Below are 20,652 nucleotides of genomic sequence, written 5' to 3' on the forward strand. Positions count from 1 at the left end.
ATGTTCTTGGATAGAAAATAACTGGCCACACTACGAATAAAAATAAAAATTTTAAATGTCATTAAAGTTACAAGATGGTGACCGGAAATCACATTTTGTTCAATTTAAGCAAACAACACATAGTATAGACTAATGATTAACTCCATAGGCCATATTTAGTTTTTCTTAGTGTTAATGAGAACTCAAGAAAAATATTTTATGATAATTATTTAAGATCTTAACTATTTGTTTGGAAGGGTTGCCAACTTATCCTTACCAAAAATAGTGAATAAACAGTGCAAGATATATTAAATTGATTTGAAACAATGTTTGAAAAAGTGACATAATTTAACGAACATAAAGAACTTACATGTAAGCTGACAAGTGTATATATAGAGTTCTGTTTTATTGCAATTAAAGGGTCCTAGTATGTATGAAGGGTTACCGAAGGTGCTACCTCTCTGATCCAGATGCTTAGGTCTGCCAATCAGCTTCTGCGAAAATCCTTAAAACCAGAGTTGACGAAGCCGATACCTTTAAAAATGGCAAACATCAGCAGATACAGATATATCATCACATATTTTAACATTGTATTCCTGACAAAGGAGCTAAAGTTGATGGGAACAAACCTGTCTGTGTGGGCAATAATGTGAAAAAAATGGATTTCAGTAGGTTTTCATCTTTATTGTTGCTCAGTAGTAGTCCATACAAAGGGGGGGGGAGGGTGGAGTAGATCAGTGGAGCCCGACAGGACCAGGACAAACACCAGGAACGTCATGCTACCAAAGTATTAAATTTGTACAAAAATACTTTACAACATCCCTGTTCCTTTAAAGAAAAAGAAAAATACAGTTTGGTTGGTTGGTGAAGCTACATGGAATCTAATCTGACCCACTATTTTAAATGGCAGTGCAGTGCACGTGTGTATATATGTGTGTGTGTCTGTGTGCACATGTTTTGCTGAGGTTAATCACCAGAGTGCAAATCCCTGCAATATTACACACACATACACACAAATACAAACGCACACTCTAACATACGCACACACGTTTTATTTACATACACGCAAGCACAGTGTGTATGGCTTTGGACCTCACTGTCAAACCTTCTGAAGCCACGCCCCTCAGCTCTGTGGCTGTTCTCATTGGTCAAGAAGTTTGTGTTGACTGAGCGCTAAAATGTTGCCTTTAGCTAATGTTTTGTTCATATGGTAGCCTGGTTTGTTTGCCATGCTTGCATATATTGATACTAGCCACGTTTTACCTCCCAATTGTACATGAACATTCAGGATAACTTGGCCTCAACTACAAAGCTGGTTTCACAAATCCAAGACAATCCCGTCCACAGAGCTAAAGCTACAAATGTTATAAGAAAAAAACAAAGTATGGTGCTAAATTATGGGTCAAATCATTGTAAGTTGGCTGCAGAACCATTGTTTCAGCTGTCTAAGGAAGTAAAACTGATGAATGTGAAGGATGTTGACACATTTTTAACTTGGATTCTCCTCTCAAATGTAACTTCTATGCAGTAGAAGTTATCTTTGTATAAATAAAACAACGTGGTAAGAAGTGAGGAGGGTTTGACTAATCCTGCTTTGTGGCGTAGGCCAAGATTTGGTACTATCATTGCTCTCATTCTTAGAACATCATTTTTAGGGCTGACCCTACGGGTGCCTTCCAAAGTCAAGGATATCCCAAGGATGCTATGTTTATCTTTATCATCGTTGTACTTCTTTACTTCCTTCTACCTATTCATCTATCCATCTGGCTTGTTGTGCAACAGCATCAGGAATATCCCCAAATGTCCAGCTCAACTGTAGAAATTCTGAGATATTCGCATGTCTTTTGTTAGATGAAATCTCTCCACAAAATCATGGAGACCAGGCTTCATGGTTCCTTCCAGTGGCCCTAGCAAAGATCTCCAGTAAAAGGCATCTAGAAAGCATTTCAACCAGATGTTGAAACCATTTCAAGTGGCGTCGCTCCGTGCAGAGAAGGAGAGACTCCAATGCTGTCAAGTCTACCTAATTCCTAAGTAAGGTTAAAGTATCCATCTTGCAGACAAAAGGATGTGAATTCAATTCTAGACCTTCACACCACATTTTGAGGTGCCTTTGGCCAATGGACTCAACCCTCGGTTGTCTATTGAAGTGTGTTGAGAGTGGCATAGCAAATGTAGCAGAAGCGTAAAAGCACTCAGTGGAAAGCAGAACCTAAGGCCCCCCACATACTCAGACATACTTTGCGCAATCTGTGAACAACGCGGACTCCATGGACTCTCCACGGTCGGTCATGATTTCATATGCGAATATACCAACTGCATATATTTCTTGTGACAAATTTCTTAATTTCAGACAATCTGAATGAATGCTAGCAAGATTGATGAGCTAGATGGTTGCCTTCAATTTCTTCGCCACCATGGCAGCAACCACAAACCATTCAGTGCAGCAAAGTGCGCGACAGTCAGGCTGTGCATCCTTACAACTGTTTGTGCCAACTCTTAACCTCATCAGCAACACAAAGTATGAATACATGGTTGTAAAAATGCACCTTTGCACAGATGTGTCCGGTGGACGCCCACTTTGAGTGAATGGACCTCTCCAGAGTGAAGTACACTTCAGTACTTCACTCTACTTCAGGCATTTCAAACTCCAAAGTAGCAATGCACACTTTGCCTTCTTACAACCATAGTTTCAAACTTAGAGGTGCTACTCTTTCTCACAGACATTTTATGCTCAACTATAAAAGGAGTTGCCAGAAGTCCAGATTTGAGAGGGCATGCGCATGTGTTCTGTTTTATCACAAAATGGGAGAACAAAGATATCAGAGGCACTCCACACCAAAGTAACACAAAAATTGGTTGTAATGATGATAGAGGAGCTTGAAAACCTGCCTTCTTGATTTTGACCAGCGGTAGGAAAGATTTTAGGTTTTCAGAACGCAAGTGACTGATGGATGAATATCTGCCTATGAGATCAAGTTGAGGAGGCACCAGGTCCATCGGCACTAAACAACTTCCACAATATCTCTTGGCCAGAGAAGATTGCTGAATGTTGACCTAAGCTATTCTTCTCCAGGTGCAATGTGGTTAGGATAGCTCCAAAGGGGAGTGTCTAGGAGGAATCTTAAAAAAATCCCATACCATCCTTGGTGATTTCTTTGCTGCGAAGCAGATTCTCTACTCCAAGTTCTTCCTTATCACCTCATCTCTAAGGCAAAGCTTAGCCACCGTACAGAGGAAGGTAATTACAGAAACCTTAGTACTGGAAAGAGTGAAACTTGTTATCCGAGATGTGACCTAACTTCTCACTCTGGTTTTACTGGGACCAAATGAACTAAGTGGCCATTTAGTCCAACAAAACACATGAGCTACCAACAAAGTTTCACAGCCACACTAAAGACTTCATAGTTCCTCTTCTCTTAAAGTTAGAAAAAAGGTAATCCTACAACGTAATGCTAATGGTTGCAAAGACATCCTTCAAAGAATCCGCCCTACCCAGTTGATAACCGGGTACTTTGTTGTCTGCACAGACCAGAAGTGAGCAGCTGTGAACTTGACAGTCTAGCTTTTCAGAGGATGTATTCATGGTTACATTTGACAACCTTCATTGGCTACTTCATCAACCCTTGAAAGATTCAGCCCTTGGATGCCAGTTGCTAGCCGACTGGTTACCCACCAGGCACTTTTTGGAAAATTTAATGATCTGATGGAGCCTTGACATCAAAACTACAAAAATTAATCTAATTTAATTTTACATTCAAGATCAGGAAGTTCCTTGACTTTGAGAAGCATCCATACAAAACCTAATGTGCAAGCCACATGCTAATCAGCTGCTCAGTTAGTAAACATTAGCCCTATTGTGGCATTGTGCAAGGTCTGTGCTAGTTACAGACTGGCCGTGCTTGCCCTGGGTTTGATTACTAACAATCTACTAGGTGATTAAACTAGTCCTGACTACCTTTGTGCTGTGTTAGCCCTGTGCTCGATGTTTGCTAACCATATGCAGGTAATGTGCTTATTCAGATTAGAGAATCAGAGTCAACCAGTCAATAATCTACTGCATTGGACCCTCCCAGCTCAGGGAGGGTTCCTATTGGTTGTTGATGCTGAGGGAGGGTTCTGATTGGCCAGTTTAAATAGTGAGTTCAGACTGAGAAGAGCAGGAAGATGCTGACATCCAACGTAAACAGTTACACATCATTCGCTCAAACACACACAGAAAATGTGTTTACTGTCACAGTTTTCCTGATTCGACAGGTTTTTTTCTCGTGTAACATCGTTTTTGTGGTTATGTGGTGAAGGTTACTGGGAGTTGATGGTCTAGATGTGAACAGCGACGTCAACCATTTCTCTTTTTAATCTTCTGTACATCTTTTTAGGTTTGGTTGCCACTGAAACGAACAGAGAACTGACAACAGTCAATCAAAATCACACTTATTGATTAGCATAATAGGTCACCGTTACTGGGGCTGGAAAAGGGAGGGGAGAGGAGACATGCTTGGCCTCTTTTCTGGGAGCTGATTGGCTCTCCTCAACACATACACTAACCAATCACACACAGGCAGGGAACTGTTTGCTTTCTGATTGGTTCCAGCCAATCAGCTGATGTGCCGTCGTCTCTCGTCCTGGCTGCTGATTGGTTGAGGGAAGGAGAGACGTTACGGTAAAGCCAAGACAGGAAACAAAGTTAACTGGCCTCATTTGTAACACACACACACACACACACGCCCGCACACACACACACACACACACAGACATACACAGTGTGGCCAGTCCAACAGCTGTAAACCGTAGAAAAAGATTCTTATTGAACTGCTCAGTGTCATCATCATAATTACTCTGCATCTTTCCTTCAGCAGCTCATTTATGGCACAAAACTAAAAATCCCTACAGTAAATTCTCCATCTTTGTGTCTGGGTTGGTAGGGATGCTCCAATCAGTACCAACTGATTCAGAAACACGTTTCAAAATGTCCAAATTGAAATATTTCAGCTAAAAAATGGTAAATTTCAGAAAATCTGACAGATTATTTTTTAGAGATTGAATTTGTATTCACACCTTCCCAAACAAACTGGAGTTTGTAGACAAACAAAGTAGAGTTTGATTAAAGCGGACTGAACAGGGCTGGAGGAAATACACCCTAAACCAAACCGGTTAGGTCCAGAAACTCTCTGCCTCCTTAACCTGAAACCTCACTCAGTCAAGTTTGGGTTTCTTTTATTGCTCACCAGAATGTTAAACAGTGTTTGAAAGGTTATCTTCATTAAGGTTAAATATCATTTTGAACAGGTGCATCCAAAGCAGATTTTCTGAAACACATAGCAGTGATACGGTCTTACTTTGGACCGGTGATTTCAGATTATTAAAGATTAAACTGAATTACACCTTTACTTCAGGTGTCTTAAGAGAAAAAAAATCAGATCTAGACCCTCAGATTGGAGCATCCCTCGTCTCCTTGGCAACCTTTTTATCTATTGTTGGGTTCTGGATTCAGGACTCAAACCCAGTCGGTAGTTGTGCTGCTGTGGTTCTGTAACCACTAGAGCCCGAAGCCGTTATACTGGAACCAGAAGCCATGAAGCAGTGGCCACATCTCTGCCACAAAGACCACAACTAGAACCAGGAGGTGGTTCTGGACTGCTTGGACCAGTAAGCCCATTACCTGTGGCTTTGGCCCGCTTAGAACCAGGCTTTGTAACCGAGACCAGAATCAATGTCTTGGACCAGTGAAGCCCACTGGCTGCGGTTCTGGTCAAGACCAGAACCAACATATCTTTCACCAGACAAGCAGGACAATAAGTCCTGAGTTGAGCTCCTAGAACCAAGAACCATTGACCCAGAAGAATAAAACCATCCAATGTGGTTCTGGTTTCGTTGGGCCTCGATCCTGCAGATGCTGGTGGCTGCGTTCATGGCTTCAGTTGGACCAGTGGATCTGGCTTTGGACTCAAGGAACCACTTATTCCTGTAGCTCCAGCTGTGACTCCAGTGGGATCTGTTGGCCCAGTATCTTGAACTGGTTCTGGTGACGGTGTGAGGAGGCTTCTTCCAGTCCAGTGGTGTGCTTTTAAGCTGCTTCAGCAGTCCCAAGGGTCAAACTTAAGAGGTCAAAGGCCAACGTCCATCCGGAGGGTGTGTGTAGCACCACGAGAGGTCCACTTTGAACCAGTTTAAGCAAACCAGTTTGATCTCCATAATATATTACTGGCTTCCCCACTGACCTCTCCGGTCCACTCTGGTCTTAAGCGGCTGATTCCAGTTTGATCCGGTTCTTGTCTGCTATAAGGAGCTGTTGGTGACCTGCCCCACCCCCAACACGTCTCCCGGTTGGTTCCACTTGATCGGACCGCAGTCTTCCACCTGTTCCACAGAGATCTCTGACGGCCCCAGCTCAGCGCTGATTGGCTGAGGGGAGTGCCTGCTGTTGGCCATGCCGTCGTTGTGGTTGGCCAGCGGGGTGGCGGTGGAGGAAGAGGAGGGGTTTCGGCTGATGACCACTTCCAGCCGGTTTGGAGACTCTGCGATGAGAGGAACGACGAGGCAGCAGTCGAAGTCCCTGGTCCGGACGTGGTTAATCTAACGGGACAAGTTGGGTTGTCAGAACCAGGCTGGATTGGATAATGCAGTGTTTTAAGTAAGTTTTTTCAGAGCAGTATTTATGTTTATAAGTTACAACTTTTATCGTTATCGCAATAGTACCTCAAAATATTGTAATAAAATTCTCCAAACATTGTTAGAACAGATTCAATTTGTAACTGCCAGGTTCTGTTTGTGGTTCGGTACCTGTAGTATTCGGTCATAGGCACGGAGGCCGCCCCGTTCGGCCGGCCCACCTGGTCGGATGTTATTTACGTAAACGCCACGATCCAACAGTCCGTCGGAGACACTGAATCCGAAATCCTCCAGGTCTGAGGCCTTCTCCAAGGTGAGCTAAAAAATGCAGAACCAGAGTTAAAATGCGATTCAGGAGACGGCAACGCATGAAGGGGGAATTCTCTACCTTATGGAGTTCCACAGGGTTCTGGTTAAGGATGTCGTTCACTTCTTGCCTCATCTTTTTCATCGCAAAGGCTCTGCGTTGGGGGTCAGAGGGCAAGGTGTTGGATCGCGGGTTGACCTGCGGAAACCGAGCGTCACTGAAAACACTCGGAAAACGGCGAACAGTCAGAGTTCGTCAACGAGACCAAAAGGATTCTGGTACCTGCGGTTTGGAGCTGTTTCGCTCCTGGAAGCTGGACTGGCGACCCAGCGTGCTGCGCAGCGGCGTGGGGTCATGGTTCAGGCTGAGTGTGGAGCCCGACATGATGGTTGCCTGGAGATGAGGAGAGGAAACCAGTAAGCATTAAAACCACTGGAAGGTCAATCCAAGGTTGTCTTAGGATGCTCAACTTTACTAAGAACAAAGACTTTTAGTTTGTGATGTTAATCGGGTTTAACAGCCAGATGCAGATTATTGGACAGAATTGTTTACCTGCCAGAGTTTGGAAATAATTCAGGAGCATCATCTCGTTATAATGAGAAATATTTACGTTATAACAAGATGTAGAACTTGTTCAAACAAAAAAGTTTTATGTTTTAATATGACCTGTAAATCAACTTGTTAAAATGAGAAACTTTCTTGATAAAAAGATATTCAAAACGCGTTTTATTATGAAAACTCTCTTAAACAATTTTTGCTTCAAATGAAACCTAAACCTCATCTCGTTATAACAAGAAACTTTCTGATTTACGTCTCATTTTCTTGAGAAAGTTTCTTGTTATAACAAGTTTTGTATTTTATTATATCAAGAAACATTCTTGTTTTAACGAGATAGAAATCTCTTTTTGTTAAAACAGAAATGTTCTTGCGTAACATTACCTTAAAATTAAAATTTCTCATTATAAAAACACCAGTTTTATGTCTCGTTAAAACAATAATGTTTCTCGTTTTAATGCAATACAACACGATCATGGGACAGATTACAACTTCAGGTTACGCTGTTGTTTTACTGTTACGACTTTTCCTATTTAAACGAGAAGATATTTAAATTTTAATATAATATAAAACTTGTTGCAATAAGTTTGAAAATGAAACATCTGCATAAAAGTTAACCCAGAATCTAAAACCCACTTCAAGCTTATTACAAACACTGAAGAGGTCAAGCTAAACAAATAATTGTAAGAAATAAAGATTTTACTTGTGTCAGATAATATGATGTTGCTGTTGAAACTGAAAGTATCTAGTTTTAGAAAATGTAGATGGTATTATACACATTTGTGCTTCTAATACCCACAACTTTTTTCTCAAAATTACTTTTTTCTCTGGTGAAATAGCGTCTCTTTATAACAATATTGTCATAATTAAACAAAATATTTTGTTTAATATTCTGCCTCATAGAAAAGATCAAAGAACTAAAGAAATATTTAAAAATATTTTCTGTCATTAGTAATTTCATTTTTAGAAAAGAAAGCAAAAAAAAACTGATCAGTTCTGGTATGAAAATAATTTGAGATTTTATTTTATAATATATACCTGTAATTGCTACAATTAACCATAAATAGAGAAAACTGTGATGTAATTTAAACACTGTAAAACACTAAATCTTACCAAGTATTTTTAGTGCAAAATAAGATAAAATAAACTTTTCAGCAAGAAAAAGGAGCTTTTTTTAAGTCAATAATTCCTTAATATTGATGTGAAAGTTCTTGCTATTTTGGTAGATTTAATAGATATTTTTTCTACGTGACAAGGGAAATAATGTGGAACCTTTTCATTAATATTAAGGAATTATTGACTTAAAATAAAACGGAAAAGTTAATTTAGTCTGATTTTAAGTGTACAAATATATTTGCATTAGACCAAAAACATTCGGTAGGATTTTGTGTTTTTGTAGTGCATTTTTGAGTTAATTATTTTGCTGCAGTCAAACGTCCAGATACGTCAGATCAGAACCAGGGATTCACACCATGCACATCTAGCAGGCCAATCTCTACGTCAGGCCGTGTGCAAACTGTCCCAGCATGCTTCAATCAGCCGCCATGTCTGGTGCAAGTAAGACGCCATGAAGTCATCTCTGCGTTTTGCTCTTAGACACACGTTTAAAACCAGTTAAAACCAGTCTGACAGCAGTAAAAACCAGTTATGGAGGAGTAAAACGGTTAGTGGAGGAGTCGAGAGAGGATACCAGAGTGAGGAGGCCCGTCTCGTTTCCAGAATCCTGGAAGAAAAGCAATCGTTTCTCTCTTTTACTGATGTGAGCGTCTAAATGTTTGAGGAAAAGTTATTAAAACTGTAAAAAAAAAAAACCATTATAATTGTGATTCTATTGGCTAAACTCCAGCACTGAATTTGCAATGAAAACAAATGCAGAAACAAACTGGAAATAACTACCGATCAATACCTGTTGAAAAACAATCTGTTCAGGAATCAGTTTAGAAACAAAAAAAGAATCTGTTCAGTGAAAACGTTAAAACTCAAGAAAAGTCTGGATTGTTGTTGGTGTCAGTAATTCTCTAAAAATCTGCAAATGACTGGAAATCATGTTCAGATTAATGAATCTGATGAAAATAAGGAATCTGTTCAGAGCCTATAAAACTGTTCAGAATCTGGGAACCTGTTCAGAGTTTGGGAATCTGTTCAGAGTTTGGGAACCTGTTCAGAGTTTGGGAACCTGTTCAGAGTTTGGGAACCTGTTCATAGCCTTATAAACCTTAAGGCTCCTTCACACTAAAAGCCGTTCTCGATCTCTTTACGTACCTCCAGCTCTCGTAAGATGCCGCTCTGACCACACGTCTCCAAGTCCTCCAGCGCCTGTGACCAGAAGTTCTCCTCCTGGTCGGGTTCGGTTCCGTCGTGACCCACGGAGAACCTGCCGAGGAAGGTGGAAGAATCGACCAATCAGAGCGAGGAGCAGCTCGACCCGGACACAGAAACACGCAGCGAACCGCTCATGCTGGCGAGGGAACAAAGACGGTCCACACATCCCACTTGTGGATGTGTCAGAGGGGTCAAAGGTCACCAGGTGAGGGTGGACAGGGGACTGTGTGTTCGTGTGGTGGGGGGTCAAAGGTCAATTTGATACCTGCTGTCAGTGATTTTTCCGCTGGGCAGATTAGAGCCGCTGCAGACAGAGACACACTGCTGTTACAAAGGAACTGGAGGAACTTAAACCCAGACACAGGTCAAAGGTCAAAGAAGCTCAGCAGGGAGATTAACACGGATCAGTAAAAAATTACAATATTCAATTCAATAAAACTTTATTCATCATCTTTAACATGAAAATCTGTCATCAGGATGGACGGACGGATGGATGCTTCTTCACTCCTGGAAAAAGCTTAAATTAAATGGCCACCAGACAATAAACCCTGCATTTCGGACCAGTCTCACCAGTGGAACCAGTCTGCCCCTGAACACTATCACCACCACAGAGCGTCCTCTCACCCTCCGAGCGGCGGGCGGTCCCAGTCGTCGTCGCTCAGTCCCAGATCCGACAGCGGATTGGCTCTCTGCCTGGTGGACGATTGGCTGTTGGTCGTCTTGACGCCGCGCCACTCATGGAAGCTGTACGACTGAAAAGGAGCTACAGAGGCAGACAGGTTGGTGCAAACGGACTCAGGGCGGGGCGTGAAGACTAACGGCGGGCGGCGAACCTGTGGTGGAGAAGCTGCTGTCCATGTTGGACCCGTCCCAGGAGTCCACGGCGCTGTCCACTGACGGCAGCGTGCTGAACGCTCTCTGATTGGTCGGAGGCACCACAGTGATGACAGGCTCCTCCTCCCCATCCTGGCCATCCAGGTTAAGCCCCGCCCCCAGGCCTGGACCAATCACACAGGTCTTTGGGCTCGACACTGCAGACAGACGAGGCGTTCAGGGGACGTTTTTATTTTCAACAGAAAAAGGAAAATAGTGAAATATCTTCAGGTTTTTTTAAAGTTTATTCTTATCGGGGGGAAAAAAAACGTTTCAAACTCAAGATGGCCACCAAGGCAATAATTAATTTAAAAGGCTCAGAAATGGTGGACATCTTGAGAATGATAAAGTTTATAATTTTTACAGTAATATTCTGCGTTAGTATAATAAATGTGACGTTTAGAGCTTCATACTCACGCTCTCCTTGCTTCTTGATCTTCAGAGTGACCGTCTCTCCCGCCTGCTGCAGCAGACTGATGGCTTCGCTCAGAGGCTTCCCCTTCAGGCTGCTGCTGTTGATCGCCAGGATGCGGTCGCCCACGTGGATCGCCCCCGTCCTGCAGGAAACAAACACAGACACACATTTCTGACACTTTCTTCATGATTGTTTTACATAAAAAATAGTTTATTTGTTTTTTAAATTTGAGTGAAAACTAGACTGAGTGAGAAATATTTTTAATTCATTTTTAAATCAAGTTTAAATAGAAAGTCTTGTTCAAAACAGATAAAAAACACTTTAAGTTAAAAAATAAGTTTCAACTCTTAAATCTAAATAGCACTTTAAATAATTATGAAAATGGTGTAAAAAGCAGCAAAAATAAACCTAAGTTGTAGTATTTCTACGAACAGCAGGGGGCGACATTTCCCACATTATTCCACATCCAGGTTCATAGAAATCTGACTCTGCTGCACTTCATGTTTTATTCCTGTCGTCCGTGTCATTGTGTAACAGAAACAAATATTTAATCGATTTGACTTCTTTTATTATTTTTATGGATTGCGCTTCTTCTTTTCACCAGCTTCTCTTAATTAAACGAGAGGAGAATCTATTTGTTAAATAAAATAAAACAACAAATGGGAGATGTTTTCACCTTGCTAGACTTTGATTTAACAAATCTGTCTGTATAATTCAACTGAATTAAATGTAATTAATTACTTAAACTGGATATCTTTTTGCTTTTCTTTGTGAAGTACCTTGAGTTTGACTTTTGTTTTTGTCTTGTAACCAGGTTGCTATGAATTGCTAATTTTTGCTCAGGTCCCTCTTGAAAATGAGATCTAGATCTCAACAGGGTTTACCTGATTAAATAAAGGAATACTATAATAAAGGAATACTTACCTTTGACTTTGATTTGTCCATTCTAACACCAACTTTTTGTTTGTTTATGAAATAAAATCCCATCAAAACATTAAATTTTGTGGTTTTAACCTGACAAACCTCTGAATAATCAAGTTCTCTGACTATTTTTGCAGGAAAGTTGGCGTACCTCTCAGCCAGCCCTCCTTTGCTCAGCGAGGAGATGATGATGGGGTCAAAGGGCTCCTCGGTGCCTGAGATGGTGATTCCTAATGGGCCACCGTACCTCTGCAGTTCCACTGTGTAGATGATGCTGCCGGACACTTCCTGCTCATCTGGAACATCGAGAAAATGGTGGAAAACATGAACATGTCCATTTAGTTTAAAACAAAAAGAAAACATTTTAATCAGTGGAGGATCTGATTGGAACTGGTACCAGAGTTGTCTTCGTCTTTGCGGATCTTGAGTTTGACGAGTTCCTCGCACTGCTGGAGGATCTGCACGGCCTCCTCCATGGAACAGTTCTCCACCCGGATGTTATCGATGGCCAGCAGCTTGTCTCCCAGCTCCAAGGTTCCCGTCCTGGGAGGAAAACATGCCAACATGAACAGCCTGAATTCCTGCAGCTGAACAGGACCAAGGCTCTGACTCCTTTATGTTCTCATAGTAATGGTTAGCAGTAGAGAGCCAGTTCTTCTGGAGAACCAGCTCTTGTAGTGAACCAGTTCTTATAGAAAAAGAACCAGTTATTGTAGAAAAAGAACCAATTCCTGTAATGAACCAGTTCTTGTAAAGAAAGAACCAGTACTTGCAGAAAAAGAACCAGTTCTTGTAGAAAAAGAACCAGTTCTTGCAGAAATAGAACCAGTTCTTGTAGAAAAAGAACCAGTTCTTGTAATTTCAAACTCTATTTGAATCGATTAGTGAGATCAATAATGGAATTCTTATCACTAAATTCTTATCCAGTCTCATCCCTGTTTATGGAGTAAAAGGTGACATGATTTCTGTTCTGCCCCATCTGGTTACAAGCAACAAACTGCTGCTTTACGCTCCAGAACATGAGACCCGGTTCTGCTAGCCCAGTTAACCAGAATCACAGCTGAAAGCGTCTCAATGCATCTAAAATAAACCGTTTCCATGAGCCGAACCTGCAGGTGAGTCTGGGTTTTTACCTGTGAGCGACGCTGCCTTTCTTGATGTCAGAGATGATCAGAGGGTCGCCTGGTTTCCTGTTGGACGGAGCTTCACACACAAGAGGGAAATTTATCAATTTTAGGTGTTAGTCAGTGTAAAAGGCATCAACGTTTCATTAAAAAAAGAAAAACGCCGGAGCAAAATTAAGAGAAGCTCAGAGATAACGGAAACCCTGGTGTAAATGCTTTGTGCTTTGGATGCTCTACTCCTGCTTTCAGCAGGATTTGAGTCAAAGATGGCCGTGAAACCAGGTTGATTTTGTGTCTGATGAACCATCTTTGTGTTAATTATTCTGCTGTGATGACCCATTTGCAGATTGTTGGCTGATTTTTGCTTAAAATCTCCTGACAACACAAACTGTAACAAAGACCTTTGGAAGAGAAACAGGCCAGCCTGACTAAAGCTGCAGCTAAAGATTATTTTAGTAATTGATTATCAATTATTCAGATAAAAAAATGACACAATCTGCAGATTGTTCATTTAAGCACTTAACAGTTTTTATACAATACTAAAAGCACATTAAACATACAATAGAATAATTAAATAAATTTTTAAATAACAAAATAAATACTATGGATGGATGGATAGATGATTAAATTAAATGGCTGGATGATTTGTTCACAATTAGCTTCCATTTTTATGCCAGTGGTCATAATGTTTTGCCAGTTTGTTTGTGAACTCACAGCTGATGGTGATTCCCAGCTCCACTCCTGGTTTTTTTGGGAGTTTCACATGGAACGTCCCCGAACTGGGAATGACGGACTCTGAGACAGAAAGAAAGTTCATTTCGATATCATGAGTAGGTCACAGCCCTGAGGCCAGGACAGAGATGGTCTATACAAAACATATTCATTACATTACTGCACAAAATCATTCCTAGGTAATGTTTTAGGACCTTTGTCACGTTAAATCCAAATAAACTGCTGGCCACGCCCCCAACTCAACATTTACTCTCACATGAAAATGGCTGCAAACAGATGCGCAATTATATAATTGTACATCTTTGAAAAGCATTAGTAGAGCGTCCTGCACAAACAGCAAGAATGCAGGAAGTAGTTTCGGGAAGGTAAGTCAACAAAAAAAATTTTGTCTATGTAAAACCAGCTGACTAAATGTTCTGGAACTCTGCCTGGGTTGCCAAGTAATGGGCGGAACTCTCCTGGGGTTGCTAGGTAACCCCAGCAACCCCAGGAGTTGCTGGGGTTGCCTGGCAACAGTGGAATGTGACGTTACATTCAGAAGATTTTTGAAACAGCTTGTTTTTTAGACACCAAAGAAATATTAACGTATTGGGCAAAAACAGCTGGGTGATTTTTAAAAAAACGCTTGGCCTGTTTTTAGAAGCAGTTGAGACCAAAATTGAAGCATAAAACGTGCAAAATGGGAGTTTTGCATAGAAGGTGTCCTTTAAAAGCCAAACAACTGGAGATTGTGTCAAGTTTTATGAAGTATAAAACCAGTGCTATCAGAGGAATCTCCACCACTCCGCCTGTAAAAGCCACACAATGTATCTGTGAGTCATCCCTGACAGCATGCTGTGTTGTTGTATTAAACTCAGACGTGGGCGGTTATTTATACCAGCCGGACGCGTTTCATTCACAAAGCAGAACCCGGCACAGACTGTCGCTGTTCATCAGTCAGAACAACAAACATCCCCGCAGCCTGGGAAAGCGGGTAAACGTCGCGCTCACCTGCCACGTCAAACTCGATCTCCAGCGTGAGCTGCGCCGTGATGGACGAGTCTCTGAGCAGCTGGTTGGTTTCCTCCAAGGTCGAGTCTTCGGTCGGGACGCCGTTAATCGACAGGATCCTGTCACCGATCTGCAGGATGCCACACCTGCACAAACAAATACAGAAATCAGAAAGACTTACATACGTACATTTCAAACTGAAAAGTTCCTAACTGAATGTTTTAACAACAGTAATGAATGAAATTATTATAATTAGTAATTGTGTGAAGGTATTGGTGCAAACTGTAATCATAATTAATTTAAGCTGTGTATAATGTGCATTAAACATGATTTCACACTGTCTCCCTATTCTATTACATTTTGCGTAAAACTTGTAACTTCTACTTGTTTTCTCTCATGTAATGTAAATATTCTGAGATATTTGGGTGTTTTTCCAACTGATAGTTTGGTAGAATCAGTTTAATTAGGGACCAAAGTTGCAACCTTTGTTACATTTTTCACCAGCCAAACCTTTGAGGAAGCTGTTCCCCTCCTTGCCTGTGGGAGCGCTGCACCAAGAACAACATGAAAACCTCTGAAGAAGATACTAAGTGCAACTTCCTTCTTCACGAAATGTAAACAAAAACGGAGTAGCATCATATTTTAGCGGTTGTAGCATTTCTTTTTTTGTCTTTGGTAAAAAAAACGAGTCATTTCTCCCGCTAGCGCTAGGTTAGCACGTTCATTTTGGTTGTATTTACCCAGAATGCCTTGCGCTCAGAGGCGGGTAGAGTACCTAAAAATAGCACTCAAGTAAGAGTAGCACTACTTTAACATATTTTTACTCAAGTAAAAGTAAAACGTAGCCGTCCAAGAAATTAATGAAGAAATAGTAAAAAGTATTTGGCAAATGAAGTGTGAAAATAACATCATAAGACGGACCTAAATATAAAGTAATGTTGAAGTTTTAGTATTTTAAAGACCAAAATGAAAATAATTCATAAAAACAAAGTTATAAAATAAAATCAGGCAAACACAAACATTTTTCCAAATCAATTTCTTTCCATAAGAGACAAAAACTGCAGGTTTGTGTCTAAATCTGGTGAATTTTTGTTGAAAATTTGTGAAATTACTGACAGTATAAAATGTTCAAAGTGAACCTGCTCACCTCTCTGCAGGGCTGTCTGGGTCAATGTAGGCGATGAGCGGCGGTGACGACAGCGTCTCTGTCGCAAAGACTCCGCCTTGGAGCTGCAGGCCAAACCCCATGATGCCGTCGCCTAGCAACGTGACCTCTGTGGTTTCCGTGTGGACCACCTGACCGGCGAGGCCGACCGTGCTGGAGGCCAGAGACACTGCAGACGAACATCACAGATCAGTTACTGCTGGGCAGATAAATCAATTTTATCAGTTTGGATTTTTTAAGATTTAATCTTCTGGAAAATTGTTATTTCCCAGGGCGGCCATCTTGCTTCACAACCATTCACACTTTGAATTCAGATGAACTCTATGATGGAATATTAGGGCCAGGTTACAATTTTTTATTTTTAATTCAGAGAAAAAAGTCATAATATTACAAAAATAAAGTTGTATGACAAAAAAAAAAAATCAGAATTATATAAAAAAGTTGTAATATTAGGAGAATAGAGTCAAAACTTTAGGAGAAATAAATAAAATGAGAATTGTTGAGCATCTTGTGAAGTTATATTTTGGTGTAAGATTTACAGATAAATACTACTAGAATAAAATCACAAAATTACCAGAATAAAGTCGTACTTTTATGAGAACTCCAACTTAAAATATAACAAAAAATTAGAACTAAAATGTGTTATTAAAGTTATACTTTGGTGTACGTCTTTCAAATAATGCTAAATAGAAATATGTAATCTTTTAGCAGATTAGCATAAACTTATTATCACGAAGCGATCATGGTTTATTTTTTAATAATTTTTTTTTTTAAACTGAGCTTATTTTGAAGAAAGAATCACAAACTGATAAATAAGCTTAAAACCATTTTGTAGTAAAGTTTTGTCTTTTGCTGCTAATATTACAACTATATTCTCGTAATTAAACAAAAATGCTCATAGCCTGGTCCTGATACTGCATTGTGCAACTGAAAGATGGGATAATTTCTGGTTTCTTTTTCAGAAAAGAAAGCGAATCAGGCAGCTTTTTATCCGGAGAAAGACTCACAAGAGCTTTTGAAGTCCTTCTTCTTGGCCTTCCTCCTCATCATGGTGCTGCGCGGACTCGTGGGATACATGTTCCTGGGCAGAGTGCTCATGTTGAGGGACGACAGGCTGTAGGCCGACATGGAGCCGGGAGAGAACGAGTGGCTGAGAGCTGCAGAGATACGGAAACCCCCATTATCGGGTTTTTGTTCTTGGTTTATCTCATCAAAACCAAACCGAAAACCAAGGAGAGAACACGTACGAGGGTTGTTTGTATGGCGGTTGTGGGATCTGGCGCCTGATTGGTCGGGGTGGTAGGTGTTGTAGTGGTAGGGAGGGAGGATGGGGGCGGAGCCTCCAGTTTCCCAGGGAAGGGGGCGGGGACTACGCTGCACCTTGACTGCACATGCACACGGGCACAACCATGCACACGCAGGAGGAAGGAGAGGTTAAAACAAAGGGACAGGACGAGGGTCAAAGGTCAAACGTCGGGGTCGGTCTCGACATTAAGAACGTTTCATTTTTAGCGGTTTGCTAGCAGGAGCACGTCACAAGGAGTCTAATTTTTGGAAAATGTGGATTTATTTCCCCCCCAAGGTGATGTCATCACACCCACGGCGGCCATCTTGTTTACAGCTTCTATTTATCTGAATCTAATTGAATTCAAATCAACTCTATGAGGCTCAGGCTGTGATTTTTTATATTTCTGATTACAAGAATAAAGTTACAATGCTACTAGAATAAAGTCAACATTTCATGAGAATTCAGACACAAAAAATAACAAAAATTATGAAGGTTTGTTGGGCATCTTGTGAAGTTATACTTAATAATTAATTAAGCATAAAATTATTGTCAAACAACTGACTCTAGAAGAAAGACCTACATGAATTGAGATGCTCACATTAAATCCTGATAAATAAAAAAACAATGTTTTATTTTAATATTTTTTCTGGTAAAATTGTATTTAAACTACAATATTTTCGTAATTAAACACAAAAAAATTATAGCCTGGCCCTAATACTGATGACTGAAATAAAAATACATTTTTAAAAATATTTTATGTCCTTTTTTCAAAAAGAAAACAAGCAAAATAAATAAATAAAATTGATTAAAATTGGATGAAAATAATTAGAGATTTTACTTCTGAGCCGTATCTACGAGCCTCTGCAGAAATTTAATTCAGCTTGTGAAAAAAAAGCCGCCATACATCTACTTTAAAAATCACTCTGAGGTGCATTCAAGGCCTCTCAGTGCACTGAGTTTGTTCAGGGCTCATTAAGTTTGATGTCTATATGTTTACACCACGCTGGGGGACGTTCTGCTCCACCTCATAAACACTTTGTTTCTGCAGAGATCTGACACATTAAATGTGGCTCCAAACTGCCTTTCAGGGGAGTTGGGCATAAATCCGCAGGCTCTCTAACTGCAGTTTTTCTGTGTTACCGTGCTGCGGTGCGTTCAGGGCCGGTCGGGCCTGGTGTTGTGGCAGAATCTCCATGCGGACGGTTTGACAGGAAGCAGAGAGAAGCTGAGTGGCTTCAGCCAGAGAACAGAACTCCATCGACTTCCCGTCGACAGACAGGATGTGATCCCCGGCATGAAGAGCGCCACACCTGCACAACCACATGACCGTCTGGGTGTAAACATTGTGAATGAAGGGTGAGAAGCTAATTCAATACATTATTCTAGGTACTATGTCAAGATCAGAAGCCAAACGTAGGGAAAACAACTTGGTGAACATCAGTGGTGGACACACTTCCGCTAATCTGCTAATAGTGGAGCTAATTTTTCATTTAGCCAACTTAGAAACTGCTTAGCGCACTTAGCCTCCCTTAAATAAGCTAAAGGTAGAGAAAACAACTTAGCAAAAATCAGTACTGGGCACTTCTGCTAATCTGCTAATAATAGAGGTAATTTTTGACATAGCGCTGTTGCTAACGTTCAGAATCGTTGGTTAGCTTTCCCTAAATAAGCTTCTTCTAAGATTTTATAATCGCATTGTATTTGATGATTGTGTATAGCACTTTGGTCCTGTCGGTGTATAAAGTGCTTCATAAATAAAGTTGGTATGGTATGGTATGGTAAGATGCTAATAGCAGAGCTAATTTTTTTGTTTAGCACTGTTGCTAGCTTTGAAGATTTTTAGCACACTTAGCTTCCCCCACAAAAGTTAAAGTTTCTTCAAACAAATTGGCAAAAATCAGTGCTGGGTGCACTTCTGAAATCTGCCAATAGTGGAGCAAATTTTTTTTGTTTTATGCTTTTGCTTATTATGAAAATATTTAGCACATTTAGCTTCCTCTAAATAAGTTGTCAAAAAAACTTTTTAAAAAATCAGTGGTGGAAATATGTTCACTAATGTGCTAGTATCATAGCAAATTGTTTTGCCTAGCACTTTTGCTAACTTTGAAAACGTCTGGCGCACTTAGCAAATGACATTTATTCTGTTCCCAGAGTGCATTGCAGTAGAGACTAAAATCTAGTGATGTCCTGCTTGCTTTCTGACTGAAGCGCTATCGTTGTCAATTAGGTATAAGCAGCAACAGTTAGCGAAACTCAACAACTATAAAACTGAACTACGAGTGAAAGGTCAGTACCAAAGAATCACTTCCTGAAGCGCAGGTAGGTGTGTAATGAAGGTAGTGATTTAGCGTTTTAGCATTAGCTTGCACTAAATACCATATTGGTATAGCACTTTAGCATTAACGGGACTAATATTTGTGATTTTTCTTTAGGTTTAGCACAAAGGTTTAGTCCAAATATAAATTAAGCTGCAAATAAATCCAGAAAGAAATAATAAAAGATCTTCAATCTACACCTGAATTGGATCAGAGGGCATCAGACTCATACCTGTCTGCTATGCTGGCTGGTTTGACTTTGTCGATGATGATGACCTGCTTGCTGCAGAACATGGAGGTGGACAGAGCCACGCCCAGACTGGATCCTGCCGCCTTGGCAACCTCAACCAGCAGGGGCCCTGACGCCGTGGCAACCGAGTCTAAAAGGGTGAAAACAGTCACTGGTGCTCACTGGTTGCCGTTCCACAAGGCTCCGTCCTCAGTAAGCTTACATTTCATGCACTCACATGGTTTTATGGCAGCAGTTTGTGGGTTAATTTATCTGGAAATTACAAGTAATTTTTTTCAAAACTCACCTATTCCTGTCCAGGAAGTTACAAGCTAATTTTCCTTCAAGGCGGATTTAAATTTTTTTCTGGACTTTATCGAGTTATTTTAATCCAACTTATAGGTTCTGGAAGTTATTACTTTCCCTGAAACTTACAAAACGCAAAGTTTACTTACAAGCTGCTTTTATTCCCAAATATATACGATAATGTATCCAGGATTGATCAATTTCTCTACCGTAACTAATTAATTTCCCTTACACTTACCATCTTATTTTAAGTTTTCACATAAAATAAATTGGTAAATGGAGAAAAAGCTTCTAAAAGTTTTGTCAGCTGTTTTAATTTGCTAAATTTAAAATCATGATCATAAACTGATTATTTACTTTTCTTCCAAGGAACAAAATAGTTGCATATTTAAGGTCTATTCAATGTGCAAAGCAATCTGCTTGTTTATTTGTGGAAATTTTCATTTTAAAGAACAGAAGACGATCAGGGAATTTAAAGATGTTTCCTTCAAAAAAGTACTAAAAGAAAGTTACACTTTC

At 40.4% G+C, this 20,652-nt stretch overlaps 1 protein-coding gene across 13 annotated transcripts in view; it reads right to left on the reverse strand.

The window, feature by feature from the left end:
• Positions 1 to 642: 642 nt before the first annotated feature.
• grip1 (glutamate receptor interacting protein 1) overlaps positions 643 to 20,652 on the reverse strand; it is a 60,056-nt gene continuing 40,046 nt past the window's right edge. For 6 of the 13 annotated variants that reach the window (XM_027999665.1, XM_027999667.1, XM_027999659.1 and 3 more), the window contains exons 8-26: positions 19,831 to 19,978; positions 18,424 to 18,593; positions 17,243 to 17,380; positions 17,003 to 17,152; positions 15,978 to 16,164; positions 14,831 to 14,976; positions 13,823 to 13,903; positions 13,118 to 13,187; positions 12,382 to 12,527; positions 12,136 to 12,280; positions 11,066 to 11,205; positions 10,609 to 10,806; positions 10,400 to 10,538; positions 10,041 to 10,079; positions 9,716 to 9,827; positions 7,181 to 7,291; positions 6,980 to 7,096; positions 6,763 to 6,909; positions 643 to 6,555 (exon numbers count right to left, since the gene is read on the reverse strand). In XM_027999665.1, coding sequence (XP_027855466.1) covers positions 6,259 to 6,555; positions 6,763 to 6,909; positions 6,980 to 7,096; positions 7,181 to 7,291; positions 9,716 to 9,827; positions 10,041 to 10,079; positions 10,400 to 10,538; positions 10,609 to 10,806; positions 11,066 to 11,205; positions 12,136 to 12,280; positions 12,382 to 12,527; positions 13,118 to 13,187; positions 13,823 to 13,903; positions 14,831 to 14,976; positions 15,978 to 16,164; positions 17,003 to 17,152; positions 17,243 to 17,380; positions 18,424 to 18,593; positions 19,831 to 19,978 — 2,681 coding nt within the window. In that variant the 3' untranslated portion in view covers positions 643 to 6,258. Of the gene's footprint in view, positions 6,556 to 6,762; positions 6,910 to 6,979; positions 7,097 to 7,180; positions 7,292 to 8,817; positions 9,177 to 9,715; positions 9,828 to 10,040; positions 10,080 to 10,399; positions 10,539 to 10,608; positions 10,807 to 11,065; positions 11,206 to 12,135; positions 12,281 to 12,381; positions 12,528 to 13,117; positions 13,188 to 13,822; positions 13,904 to 14,830; positions 14,977 to 15,977; positions 16,165 to 17,002; positions 17,153 to 17,242; positions 17,381 to 18,423; positions 18,594 to 19,830; positions 19,979 to 20,652 lie in introns of those variants that run through there. The other 7 variants (XM_027999668.1, XM_027999669.1, XM_027999670.1 and 4 more) reach the window with 4 other exon arrangements.

The sequence above is a fragment of the Xiphophorus couchianus genome, chromosome 18, assembly GCF_001444195.1.
Source record: "Xiphophorus couchianus chromosome 18, X_couchianus-1.0, whole genome shotgun sequence".
NCBI classification, from domain to species: domain Eukaryota; kingdom Metazoa; phylum Chordata; class Actinopteri; order Cyprinodontiformes; family Poeciliidae; genus Xiphophorus; species Xiphophorus couchianus.